The sequence below is a fragment of the Diachasma alloeum genome, unplaced genomic scaffold (assembly GCF_001412515.2).
Source record: "Diachasma alloeum isolate Michigan unplaced genomic scaffold, Dall2.0 Dall_scaffold_00277, whole genome shotgun sequence".
Classification (NCBI taxonomy): Eukaryota; Metazoa; Arthropoda; class Insecta; order Hymenoptera; family Braconidae; genus Diachasma; species Diachasma alloeum.
In genome coordinates, this window is record NW_021680416.1 from 1,168,125 (window position 1) to 1,182,430 (window position 14,306).

The following is a 14,306-nucleotide window of genomic DNA, read 5'->3' on the forward strand; positions in this document are numbered from 1 at the left end:
ACTTGCAAAAAGCAAAAATTCACTACAATTTAATGCTCAAGTTTTATATTCCAATAAAAAACATCGACTGTTCATTATCATGAAAATTTAGAAATTATGGCACTTCTGATGTTCTGAATTAAAAACAGATTCTGATGGACAACATAATTGTCTGTTCAATAATGATTTATTCACTTGAACATGAGTCAATCTCCTTCATCTATGATGACCACCGCAACGTATCATCATCGCTGTAAATTTATTTCGAATAAATTCTCTAATGAAATACAATCAATGATTTATCTGATATAAATAAAGTTTATTTGGTTTAAATATCTCTTTTGCGTTTAATTTGATATTTCATGATGAAATTGGGAAATGAAATGATCAATCAAATGGATAAAACCGTCAAAACGCTAAAAATTCAATGCAATTTAATCTTCAATTCTTATAAAAAAATTCAAATACTCATTTTGTCGTAAAAATTCCGAAATCCCAGCCGTTCCGATATTCCAAATCACAAAAATATTCTGATAAATGATATGATTATCTGTTCGATAATGATTTATTCATTTGGAAATGACTCAACGCCCTTGATAATTAATTTATGAGCGATTCAAACATTTCACTATTAAAATATCTCACTTGATTCAGACGGCAAAGTCCATTTAAACATTAATTTTTAAGATATTTTTCATGTCTGAAAAGTTGACTCATCCACTGCAAAAACTAGGTGTCTGGTAACCATCTGAATTGAAGATGGAAGATGGCAAAAACATCTGAATCTTTAAAAGTGTCTGAAAATCTAACTGATGTCTGAAAATTTCAAACACCGCTTGTATCTAAAACTGATGTCTGTATCTTAATTTCAGACATCTTGGTGTCTGAAATTGAAATACCTCCATCGACTCAGACACATCTTAATGTCTCAAAAGTGTCTACAAAATCGTCCCAAAAATGTTTGAAAAGTGTCTGAAATTCAGACATTAGTTTTCGCAGTGTAAACTGCTTTCGCTCACGCTGATTGATGTCCTCAATATTCTATCATCGATGCAAATGCATCAGATAAACTTGTACCTCCAAAACCTTTTCGCATCTGAAGGATGAAAGTGAAATGACCCGCATGGTGTTTTAAAGTACCATCCAAAGTGGACGCTACAATAAACAGCTCGAGAGGTATAATACGCGTAATCGGCTGTCATACAATGGCTTTGTGCTCGAGAGATACGTGACCAACTGGCGCAGGAGAGCCTTTGGAGGATAGGTGAGTCCTCGTCGAGTCGGACATATGGGTGCTAAAGATCTGAAAGTCATTTTGACTCTCACAAGGACCACTTGAGTTCTGATACCATCCAGTCAACTCCGAATTTCAATTAAAACTTTTTTTTCCATCAAAAAAATGGAAGATTAAACAACAAACTAAACTAAAATGCTTTAAAATTAGAAAATAAAACTGAAATAAAAAAAAAACTCACGTTTACTCTGAAGAGGAGAGTGTGTCTCACATTCCTGTTCTAAAACAAAAGAAAAAAAATGTGAAAGAAGGGCGTAAGAGTGATGACTTGGAAGGACAAATAAAAACGAATAATTCATTGAATATAAACAAATTTTTTCTTTACGGAAATAGAAGTTATGTCAGTTTGAAATAAAATAATTTATAAACCTGTAATAATTTTTCATTCGGAATGGATAAATTGTTTATTTCAAATAATAAAAAATATCCGCAGGAATAAAGCAATGATTCTATCACTTTCTCAGAAAAAAATTGTTGAGATAATAGAATAAATGAAAATACCGATGGAAATGTCGAAAAACAGTTGGAAATTAAGTTGTTCGGTGTGAAAAGTCGAAATAATGAAAAAAAAAGGAAAATTCAGGAGAGAAATGGCTAAGTATGCTGCATAATTCAGAATTTTTGCACAATTTTTTCAGATCTGAGTATCAACAAAAAAAATAATGACATTTGGATGTTTTGTAACCCATCCAGCTATAACCTCCAAGCTTACCCACTCTCAATTGGGGAAATTTTCATGGCACTCAAAAAAATGATGAACTATTGAGGAAAAACTAGTGGGTAATAAATCAAATCTTTCTTGCGAACACGTACAAGTTTCCGATTTTTTTCAGATTTCATAAGAGTTATTTGAACAAATGATTCGGAAAATTATGAGTTTCGGGACAATTACGCCTTCACGCGCAGGCGCGAGATTCGAATGTCAGTGAGCATCATGAGAAAGGTACGGATTGGACCATGGAACTGAAAGAGGGAAAGCATTCGACAGGTTTGCCAACTCGAGAGGCACTTTAATATTATTTCAATAATCAGAAAAACATCCAACAAAAATTATTTGACACCCGTAGGTGATGAGAAAAAATCAATCAATGTGATGAATAAAATCAATATTCAAAAAATGTTCAAATGCATCAAATGTGTTGGAATATTTGAACACAGCTCTTCTGTTTTTCTTCAAAAATCACTCGACAAGGTTTATGACGTGTGGGGAAAGTCCCCAGAAAAGGACTAATTTATGATCCGTTGTGCTCCGAACTCGAGAGCGTTGCAATCCTTACCACATGTAGAAATTCAAAGGAAACTCTGTCCTCTGGAGTCATAAACTTTGTCTTGCTTTTCCCTCAGTAAAGGTTTTTCAAATAGTTAGAATTTAGTCTCTGGACAACGGTCCTCTAGTACAGTCGTGCCTTCCTCGTGCCAATAATAAAGAGTTCAAGTTAAAAGTATTCATTGCGTTACTACATTTATTTATCCACTTTTACCCATATCCCAATAAAATGTTTAAATAGTTACTTGAAAATTGGAAACTTTCGTGCTCAGCAATTGAATCAGGCTCGAGAACAATAAGATTCCCCCCGTTGCACCCCCGGTGATCTACACACGAAACACCTTAAAATACAATTTTCTCAGCTAACGAAATCATTGCGACGATTAAATTAAAAACAAGTCACGGATCAAATTTTGAGTATTGAAAACAGGGATGGCCATCAATATTACATTTCTTCAATATTAAAAGGAGTTCCAACTTACATTGATAAAGGTTTAACTCATCAAAATTAAAATATCACAAATAAAAATAAAAATAATAGTATAATATTAATCATTTAAATTTTCGATTGATAATGTATTAAATAGTTGATAATATAGAACTGTAAATTTTCCATTAAGTAAATAATTCTAATTTCGTAAAAGGTATTTTCAATAAACCAAATAATCGTCACTCTTCCTACCTAAATTATTGATTAATAAAATAATTCAGAATTTGACTTTTTAACTTGACAATTACTTAATGAAAAATTTAAGAGTGATATTACCTATTTGCCGGCTTCAAAATGTAACGGTAATTATGATTTATGAATATAGCTATCGCTGACGGAAAAACGTGAGAACAAAAGCGTTGCCTCCCAAAGCTCAAACAACCGAATAAAATCACGATAGACTAAACTGCGTTTAGTTCCCATCAAGAGGCACTTAATCCACCGGGAAACGCGTTTGGTTACAAGTAACAATGTGGCTTTTGCTTTAGGCAACCCCAAACCCACCTACAAACTATCGAACTGTGGTATATACTGATTATGCGCTATACATGATAATGTTACGTAAACAGGAACCGTGCGTTTGCCCACACGTGCACGTCAAAGTGAAGTGGTAACCGTGTTTCAATATAGTTTCGAGTTCAAAAACACGGCCCCCCTTCCATTTTCGTAGTTGGTGGCTAGACGGATCAGGGATCCCCCGACAAAACAACCAACTCACCCCGCTACTCGCTCGCTCTGTCTCTGTCTCTCTCTTATACGCTCCATGTGTGTCGCGGAATATGCATCTCACCCTACGGCCAGTTCTCACGTAAATGGACTGCTTGTGTGACTGTGTTTTCACGTTTCAGATTACAGTCGAACTTGCATCATAAGGCTTGTCTCACAACCGACGTCGGTGGCCGAAGCGGCTAGGTGCGAGCCTAGTGTGCGAAAGGTTGTGAGTTCGATTCCCCGTGGAACCGAGTTTTTCAACCGGAGGCTCCGGCAAGCGTGAGGTCGCTAATATAGTGACCGCCTGTACCGGTATGGGTTTTCTGTGGTTTCCCATGCTCTTCCTATGTTCTATAGGAGTGCGAATGCGGTGCAGTGTAGAATCCACAGTCGCATGCATAGCGTTGGATAGTGCTGATTGGCCAATCAGAAGGCAGAAAGGGCCGAAATATAAAAAAAAAAGGCTTGTCTCATAACACACTCTTCATTCAGGGATCACGTCTGATTTTGTATGAAGAGAGGGAAAAGGATATATTTGCGAAGATGTGAAATGATTTGAATGGATATTTTTTCGAAAATCAGATGGTAATTAGCCACATAAGAAAGAGTGGATATCCTTAGAGTTGAGGTATTTATGGCGGGGTGGGCATGTAGGAGGTGAGACGGAGGGGAATCTATTGGTCTCTCGCAGATAACCAATCGCTGAACAAAAAACGATATTTCAATTACAAATTTTCAATTTATTTCGACAGTTTTTGGGTTTAAAAATTTTTTTAAAATAACTTTTCTATTTTTTCCATATTTTAAGCTTTCTTTCATTTTTCAGGCTTGTCTTTTGGATAATTGGAAAATAATTAATATGGATCGAAAAGTGACGACGTCGTGCCGTGCAAAAGTTCATTCGTATTTGCCGCGCTTACCCCTCCACGATTCCTAACCTCGACGTTGTCGCTATTCCAAGTTGCGCACGCGGAATTTATATTTTTCATGAGTTTTTCAATTATCCCGTCTCAAGAATTCTCCTAGGCTACTTGGATTATCTTTTTTCATGTTCCTCCATGAAAGCTCCACCCAAGTGCGAAATTTCAGGAAAACGGCGACTTTTTTCTATTTTTAATATTTTTTTTTCCGAATTCCCATCAAGGCCCATGTTAAAATGCATTTTTCATAAAAATTCCTGTGTTTCGCCCATCCTCATAGGCTATTTGGGATTTTGCATAGGATTTTTGAAAAAATCAAAGAATGTAGGAAAAAAAATCATCAGTTTCGTGACTTTTTTTCGACCTTCCCTGACTATGCCATAAATACCTTAAGGTGTTTCGTGCGAAAAAGATAAATAATGACATTCATTTGGAATTCATATAGAATGTTTATAAACACAATCGAATTATCTTCGAATTTTCATGGATTTTTTTCCGATTTCCTTTTTAAGTTATTAACGATTGAAATCGGTTCTTATACATGGGCTCTTATGGAGATTCTTCTATTTTAGCATGAGACTGTGTTATTGTTACCACTGCAATGTAAAATTGTCCCTCCCGCCCGGCAAATTGTTATCTATTCGTCGAAGACTCGCCCAACAATGAAAAAAATTATTAATCGACTTTTTGATCGTCATTCAGATGCAATCACAGTGGAATTTATCGATATCCTGCCTCATTAAGATTAAGCGATATTGGAAATTCTTATCTGTGTCATTGTTGTGACAGATGGAATCTCTTAATTCAAGGAGAATCGAATTCATTCCAAAAATTCGGAACCGTATCAGCTGTGGATTCACGTGAACATATGTTTCGTTAAATTCTTCCTCGCGCCGGGTTCAACCAATTCCGATTTTTTTGCATCACCTATCCATTTAGCGATTACATTCAGCACTGCTTAGCTTTCATTATTCAGCCTGGTGATTTCAGCACTTTGAACCAGATGAACATGAGATTGTAATATTATTCTGCTATCAAAATCATACAGCTGAGTTTCGAAAATAGAAAAAAGTTCACTTCGAATAATTAATTAATTAAATTCAGGAAAAAAGTTATATATAGCGGTTCAAATTCGTCATTCGAGGTTATCGGATATTTGTTCGCTCTATCGGGAAAGAACTACTGAGTACTGTTGTACTATTCTTAACTCTAGTTGGTCACCCTACGCGACCCAGCGCCTTTGATCACGTCCGCGGGGAAGTGCCGCCGTGTTATTTAGGCCTGAACGTTGCCAAATTCACTGTACACTGCCCGGGCGCGTTTAGCGAATTTCCCGCAACGTCGCGTAACAGGCACTTTGATTTTTTTTTATATTCCGGCTCTTTCTGCCCTTTGATTGGCTAATCGGCCCTATCCAACCCTATGCATGCGGCTGTGGATTCTACACTGCACCGCATTCGCACTCCTATAGAACATAGGAGTAGCATGGGAAACCACAGAAAACCCATGCCGGTACAGGCGNGGAGTAGCATGGGAAACCACAGAAAACCTATGCCGGTACAGGCGATCACTATATTAGCGACCTCCCGCTCGCCGGAGCCTCCGGTTGAAAAACTCGGTTCCACGGGAATCGAACTCACAACCTTTCGCACACTAGGCTCGCATCGCACTTTGATTTAACATGGGAAAAAATTCCTCTGTTAGAAATAATTTGTTTTTTTTTTAGGAATTTTGAGAATTATGTTGTTCTATAACCATTAAAAATTTTTAGACACTTTGATTGGAAAAGTCAAATTTTTAAAAAATTTTACGATCAGTTAATCAATGGCAATTCAATAAAAACGACGCGCTGCGGCACTTCCCTCGTATGGTGACCAATCTAGGGTTAATTTGAGATTTTTATAGACTCAAGTTGATACTTTAAAATGCCACACACTGAGAGAAATTTCAATGGTAATTTCAACTACAAGGGAATTGTCAAAAAAATAATAGTTACGGTAACAATAAACATTGTAGATTCAACTATTGGATTGACGTGAAAATTATACATTAACTTTGATGATACTATTTGACATAGTAAATCGAACGATGAATCTTAGTTTAATCTACAGTATTTGTTGTTACTGTAAATATAATTTCTTTGACAATTCCCTTGTAGTTAAAATTACCATTGAAATTTTTCTCAGTGCAAGTTAAGACTTTCGGAACTCAACCTGAAATATTTCTTCAAAGGAAGTTTGTTGAGAGCTTTAACCTGAAACTTTTGAAAGTCTCAAATTACGAGTTTTACAAGTCTCAATTTCAGTTCATAAGTCTCTAAATAAATCCAGTTTTTTTGGGTGCAAGTTTGTCTACTTTGGTAATTTGTACATCCAATGAAAAAGAAACAATAATGCCATTTGGACATCACAATCACAAGGCAGAATTTTAGACGTGAATAATAAAAAAAACAAATCGATGCTCCATCGATCACAGTATCACGAGTGTTTACTAACGCTTCTTCATCTTCAATTCATTCCAGTTATATCCTCCAACAACAGGAGGGGCAAGCCGCATACAAAGTACCACTTCCCAGTTCTCACTAATTTCCCCGAAGTCATCAATTTAGTTTGTGCTTGCCCATCCATTTAGTTATCACACTCAATATTACTTAATTCTCCATAACTCGGAGTAGGTAGTTAGAGCACCAGGATGATTCTCTAAAATAGTTTACACGAAAAACACAAAATTTGTTGAATTTTTGTTAAAAAAAGAGAATATTACGTTTCGAAACGTAATCCGCGAGCGAAGTAAAATTCAACAAAAAGTGTGAATTGGAACTAAACCTTTAACCTCCACTTTTTGACCCTTATATTCTCACACTTAGTGTCTGACCCTTATATTACACTTGACAGCGCTTGGAATAACCCGGGCTGATACGAAATAATCATTCTCGAATTGAAATACCAAACCCCCATTCGAGCATAAAATATACTTGAATCAAGTATATTTTTTTATCTGTGATGTTTCTAAAAAAAGTACAATTTATGAACAATATTTATGGCACGCCGTGCAATAAGTCGAGTTTATCGCACGCTGCGCTTGGCGCAGCGTGCTTCAAACTCGACTTCTGCACGATGTGGCATAAAATAGTATAAACCACTCGGGCATAGACTTCGTTTTCACCGAATGTGAATACAGACCTCGCCTTCGGCTCGGCCTGTAAACTTCACATTCGTCGAAAACGAAATTTATGCCCTTGTACTCTAATGTACTATTCATTCAGAATTTTTCATCATTCATTCTGCCTTCGAGAATTGTATATTGATTATTGATTCATTCTCCCCCTCACATTCGAGTAACTTCTCTGATAACTATAATCCAAAATACAACAAAACGCCAAGAGTGATTCTTCTCCAATCGTGGACTTTCCTCGAGGTCAGTTTCTCCATTTCGATAGATAATAACAAAATCCACTTTTTTATTGTGAATACAGACATAACCAGATCGATGCGCGAAAAAGAATTCTGGCTTTTATCTGCTGTCAAAGCCTGCCACCTTGAACCGTACACGTCTGACAACAATCATTTTCCCACTATCTGCCACTCTTTCTATTTCATGTCATGTTTTTTGGAAAATTGAAGTCGATTCAGTGGTTTTAAAGATATTTATCCATTTTTCAAAAATTGAAATTTTTCATGTTCAAGGAAAATTCTGTCATTTTTTAGACTGATTGGTGGATGTTTATTAACTGCACATTATGTTGTACAAACAATGACATAAGTCATATGCAGGAAACAGTAGTAAAAGAGGTAAAAAAATGGAATAACCATCAGTAACTTAAGCATAACTACAGACAATGAGCCAGAATAAAGCAAAAACAAATGGGAAATTGCTTTCGTATTAATACAGCATAGTTTTTTGTAAATAAATTAGCAATATGCCTCTGAATAGTCATTTTGTGCATCATCTGCTCCGATAGTATACAATTCATCATTTCATATTATTGTACTAAACTCAGTGAAATTTCTTCTCTAAATATAGTTGTGCTACATTTTCAATTTAGTTTAATATTTGATAAAATATCAAATATGAAATAATAGATATCTATACCATTCATTTAATCGATGAAAGCGAAGTCGTTTCAATGATAATAGAATCAATTTTAACCTTTTTTTTAACCTTTCTTTTTTTTATTCAAATAATCCGTGGAAGTAAATTCTCCAAAAGATGGAAAATCAATAAATTTTTTAATGCTATGAGAATGATTTCGGAAATTCCAAATAGTTGAATGAATTTAAAACATCACGAAAATTCATAAAAAATACGAATTTTTCAACAATCATCATAAAAATCAAATCAACCAAGATAGCTATCGTTATCTTTTAACGTCGACTTAATGGCATTGAAATAAACATTTTAAGCCATGATTGAATTTATTTGAAGTATGATATTCAAATGTATTCCCGGAATTCTGATTTTCAAAAAATACAAAATTTTTGCAACTTCTCAAATAAATCAAAATAACGATTATCGCCTTCATCTTCGAACTCGGTCAAAAGGACATCCAAAGAATTTTTTTAAGACCTCATTTGATGAATTCAAAACATTTTTTTTCAAGTTGTCGTGGGACAACCGATTTTCGAATAAATTTGTAAATTGAAATATCTAATCGATGAATTGAATTTTAATTAATGGCGATATAACACAGAAAATCCAAAACTTAAATTTGAACGATTACAAAACTTCTAGTCGGAAGCAAAAACAAACACATACCGATGCTAGAAACAACAGCAAACTGAATATTGGAATAATAAATGAAAATGAAAATAAAACAATGAAATAAAAAATAGACTAATCGGGGAACATGTGACACCAACATTCTTGATAATTACGAAAAATTAGTTGCAGTAGTTTTGAGGAAATGAAGTAAACAAATTGTCTCTTACACAGGGGCTCCTATCGGATTGATTTTCAAATTCCTAAGTCACCTATTGCAAGACTCCAAAAATAAAAATAAGAATACATGTCAATGAGAAAAAATACTCCGAATCCAATGGCGAAGGAAAATCTTGGTGTACCCAGGTAAATAATGCAGCTATTAAAAACTTTTAGTGCCATGTAACCACATGCTAACGCCTGCACTCGCTGCATATTTTCTATTTTATTTCTAAACAATCAAGTCGGGTTGGTGGGTTAAAATTTTTATCAACACGAGAAAGATAACTCTGTCTATCAGTTGAAAAAAACATTAAAATTTTTTCAGTGCTTGCGATTTTGGATAAACATCCCTAATCAATCATGAATTGACTTTCAAACTCAGGGGTTTTTTTTCTCCTCAACTTTATCAAATTTATTTCTCAACTTTGGACGTTTCGAACGTTCAAGAGGCACTTGAGGCCTCGCTAATCTTATCGAGGGGACAAGACTGTCTGCTTCACTGATTTTCTAACTCTTGAGGAAAATACAAAAACCCAAAATATTTATTTTCCCACTCCGCAATGTTATGATACCGTTCACTCTCACGAATATTACCTGATCTCATATCAACTCTAAGAAGCGTAAACAATAAAAAAAATGATGATCCATAAAAAATATGATCGATCACGTGAAATTGAGGCGCAACAGGAAGTTGACACTGTCGAAATTCTTCGCACGGTTGAAATAATAAAAAAACAGTTTAGATAATACGATAATGCCCGGAGGTTATCCTGTGGTGGTAATGTGATATTCCCGCAGTTAGGCGCGTGCTGCGACTCCCTCTAGATACACGTCATTCTTTTTTCCATGCGTGCAGAATGTGAGAGGTTCTCTCGGTTCACTGCAGTGTTTGAGGAAACAAAAAATTTCAACCCCTGAGAACCTTTTAATTCAATTTTTGTGGTTAAAGAGCAGTTTAGTGGGGAAGAACTTTTACCCTACTTCTGCTTCATGCCCATCACGTCAGTATTTTTTTTTTGTAAACGAAAAAAGTATTACGTTTATTGGATTCTTCTCCTAGTTTCGTATTTTTTTGGTTTAGTTGAGAACATTTTTGATCATTTGCATTGCATTAATTTGGGAGTTTTTTTTTCTCAAGGAAAAATCAGCCTGTTATAGTTTTTTTCGGAAATAAGTGAAAACAAGTGGAGAATTTCTTTCGTCACGACATACACAGTTGGAAATTTTTTGAATTTTCATGGAAAATACGGTAGTAATTCTTATGAGAGGGAATCCCATTTAGGGGAAAAATGGTTCTGAAATTTCAAGTTTTGGGTAGAATTCAAGGAAATTCACTCACTTTTCAGTGCAAGTGAGACGAAAATTTCCCAACTTGATGAAATTTTTTATGGAACATGAATATTCAGAAACAAAACGACACGAATTTGCAAATTTTCCCTGAATTTTCCTGATTTTTCTGGATTTCCGCGGAATAATCGAACTGAAAAATCAAGTATTTTATTGATTTTCAAATTATTCGAACAGAAAATCAATGGAATATTTGATTTTTCAATGACAAGGTTTCCTGAAATTTCAGTGGAAATTAAACATGATCCAAATTTCCGGGATTTGACACGGAAAATTCAGACGAAAATTTTCACCAGTGTAGTCAATATATTTTTCCTAATCAATTGGCAATTTTAAATTGAATTCAATGTAATTGAATTCAGCATTATCCTACAACAGATGGTGCAATCAATCTCATGATCGAACTTGGTCAAGATGGCATTGGGAAGAATATTTTAAATCACAATTGGATTTATTTAAATAATTATTTTTTCATACATCCGGAGACGGGCTAAAACAGCATATTCGAACTTTTGAGGCCAAATTAAATTATCCTGACAAAAAATTCCGGATTTTACGAATGCAAAAGTGTATTTTTCAGTTTTTATTAATTCATTTTAGAAACTTTACTTTCTTGAAAAAGAAATATGGAAATTATATTCTAGTTACAGAAGATTTTGCAATTTTTTTGAAAAATTTCAATTCCAAAAATTAATTAGTAGCTTCGTTTATATTTTTCTCATCCCAGAAAATCACTTTTCAACATCAAGATGCATTTCTTTCACTCCATAAGAACACATTGAAGAAATTGCGTTATTCAGTTCAATTTTTGTTTTCATGGAAAAAGTTTTAATGATCCTAATTCTAATGAAATAACACGTCCTCATCAGCTCCACATCCAATTCATTCCAATAAAAACTTCATAAATGTCAATAACTGTTCCTGATAGCTCCACTCCTCATATCTCCCGACCGATCTGAGAACACCAAGTATAGGGGCTGCACGTGAAAGGAATGAAAATGGCGGTATTTCAACCCTCCGTGTAGAAGTTGACAAAAAGAGATCCCTTTTCTCTCAGTGAAGAGAGAGGAGAAAAAAAAATATCTTCCTCGAAAGTTTCATCTTGGGCGTTTCTGTCTTGTATCCCCCATCCGCCATTTTCTTTTCCACCCTCGTCTGCACTTGGCCACCCTTCGTACTCAGCCAACCCCCTTCCTTCTATAAAACCCAGCTTCTGTCTCGACGGTAACCATTTGTGACATGGGTTTTTCCTTCGCTCTCCCTCTTTTCAAATTTTTTTTCTTATCACGACGTAAATATAAATAAACAAATGGTGGGGAGATTAAGCCTTGCACATCCGTGTGACCTTACCCAATGATGAGAAGAAATCATTGCAGAGATACTATAATCACAAGAGTTTTGGGCTCAGAGGGCCTTGGTGGTATATCGTGACGCTTTTTGCGTCGTGGTCACACTTATCTTTTCCAAAAGTCCAATTCGGCCGAATGTTTCGATGTACGAAAATTCTTTAATCGTATATAATCAGAGTAATCCGAAGGTCATGGTGATAAATAGATAAGGGGAGTTCGTACGGACAATGTCATGGATTCATTGGTTATATAAATTGTGGATAAATTGGGTTGGAGAATTTGATTTTGGTTATTCTTCGGAATAACATGATGACGGTTGATGGTTCATGGAATATGCAAAGAAGAAACTTACCTAAAAAACTTATCTAAAATATTGAAAATAATATTGCTCCAAATTCAACAGTATTCTATTATTATGAAAGTTGATCGTGTTTTAATATTGATAAAAAGAATAGAATTGCAGAATGGTGTGATACTATTTCCGCATCCAACGAAAGAATGTAACGAATATTTGGGAATTACTAATAGTAATTCGAAGAATGGCATGCATTCCGACATGAATACAGTAGATGATGGAATCAGCTTTATTCGTACTTCCCATTTTCGAGAATCAAGGGGGAACTTAAACGGTCACCCATCCGAGGACTGATTACGTACACTGTACCTCCGATTTATTCACATTTGTGATCGGACTCTTAACTACTCCGCTCTCGATACTAAATGATCAAGCAAGATCTTGAATTTTATACTTTAACTAAAAATGATGATGTCAAATACTAAGTTGATTGAACATTAAAAGAAGAAATGTTACTCATCTAGAATATTGAAAGTAATATGGTTTCAAATTCATATATATATTTTTTGAATAAGAAAATGTAGTATTTTCGTGAGATCCTAATGTGATTAAAAAAATCTCAACATATTTCCCAACATGAGTGACCTAAAGCTTTATTTTAGTTATCTATATTAGGAATAGTGTAAGAATCAACAACCGCCATCTTATGTTATCTAGCATTTCTATGATGCATGTACATATGAATATTTGATTTAATTAAGTAATATTTGTAAAATGATTTGATCCTGTAATTGCCCTAGGCTGTTGGGTCTCTAATAAAGAAATAGCAAATATCAAATCAGTACACTTGATAATGTCCATTATTAACTTCCCGACCCGAAGGGAGGAAGTTATTGTAATGACCCCGAAAATGAAATGTTGAATTTCGATGATTTGTCCACGTTTCGTGACCTCTAGAGTCATTCTGAAACGTTTCTGAAGAAATGTGTGTGTGTGTGTGTGTGTGTGTGTACACTGATAGAAAAAGTCTCTGACACGACAGAAGTGGTTTCTTGAGACAAGAGAATGGGGTTTTGACCATGAATCTCTTGATACAAGAGATTCTTAGTTTTACCTAATTGAAGTATATTCTGAGAGGAAGACGTGTGCCCTCAGGACCGATTTACTTGATTGGAAACCCTATCACCTCTGTCGAAAATCATGAAAAACAGAATTATCTATAGCGAAAAGTACGAATTCTTCACACAAGAGAATAGAAACTTCATCAGATTGATATTAAATGTAAGCAAGATTACTTTCTGCCAAGAGATTCTTGCCAGCGAGTCTGATCTAATATAGAAAGCATTATGATGCACGCGAAACTTCCTGCTCTTTCCGTTCAATATTTAATACTTTATGCCAAGTTCCCCTATTTCTTTGATCCAAAGTCATGAAGAATTCATTGAGTTAAAACGGTGCGAATGATGTAGTTTCTTGAGCCAAGAACTTGTACTTTACGTGTCAGAGATTTTTTCTATCAGTATATGTGCGTGCGTAGCACCCTATGTGAGTGAAATTTTGTCCAACGATTTCTCCGGAACGAACGAACCGATTCAACTTTTTTTTTTTTATCGATGCGTCTTCATGTAACTTAGAACTGATTAGATTATGGAATTGATTGCCTCCGCGGTTTTCCAGGTATCTGCATAAAACATGAGAAAATGTCAAACAACGTTACTTTTACTAAAATTCGAC

At 35.0% G+C, this 14,306-nt stretch overlaps 1 protein-coding gene across 1 annotated transcript in view; it reads right to left on the reverse strand.

The window, feature by feature from the left end:
• LOC107038051 (LIM/homeobox protein Lhx3) overlaps positions 1-14,306 on the reverse strand; it is a 70,438-nt gene that overhangs the window by 49,934 nt on the left and 6,198 nt on the right. Inside the window, exon 2 of the mRNA XM_015256923.1 lies at positions 1,455-1,493. Coding sequence (XP_015112409.1) covers positions 1,455-1,493 — 39 coding nt within the window. The remainder of the gene's footprint in view (positions 1-1,454; positions 1,494-14,306) is intronic.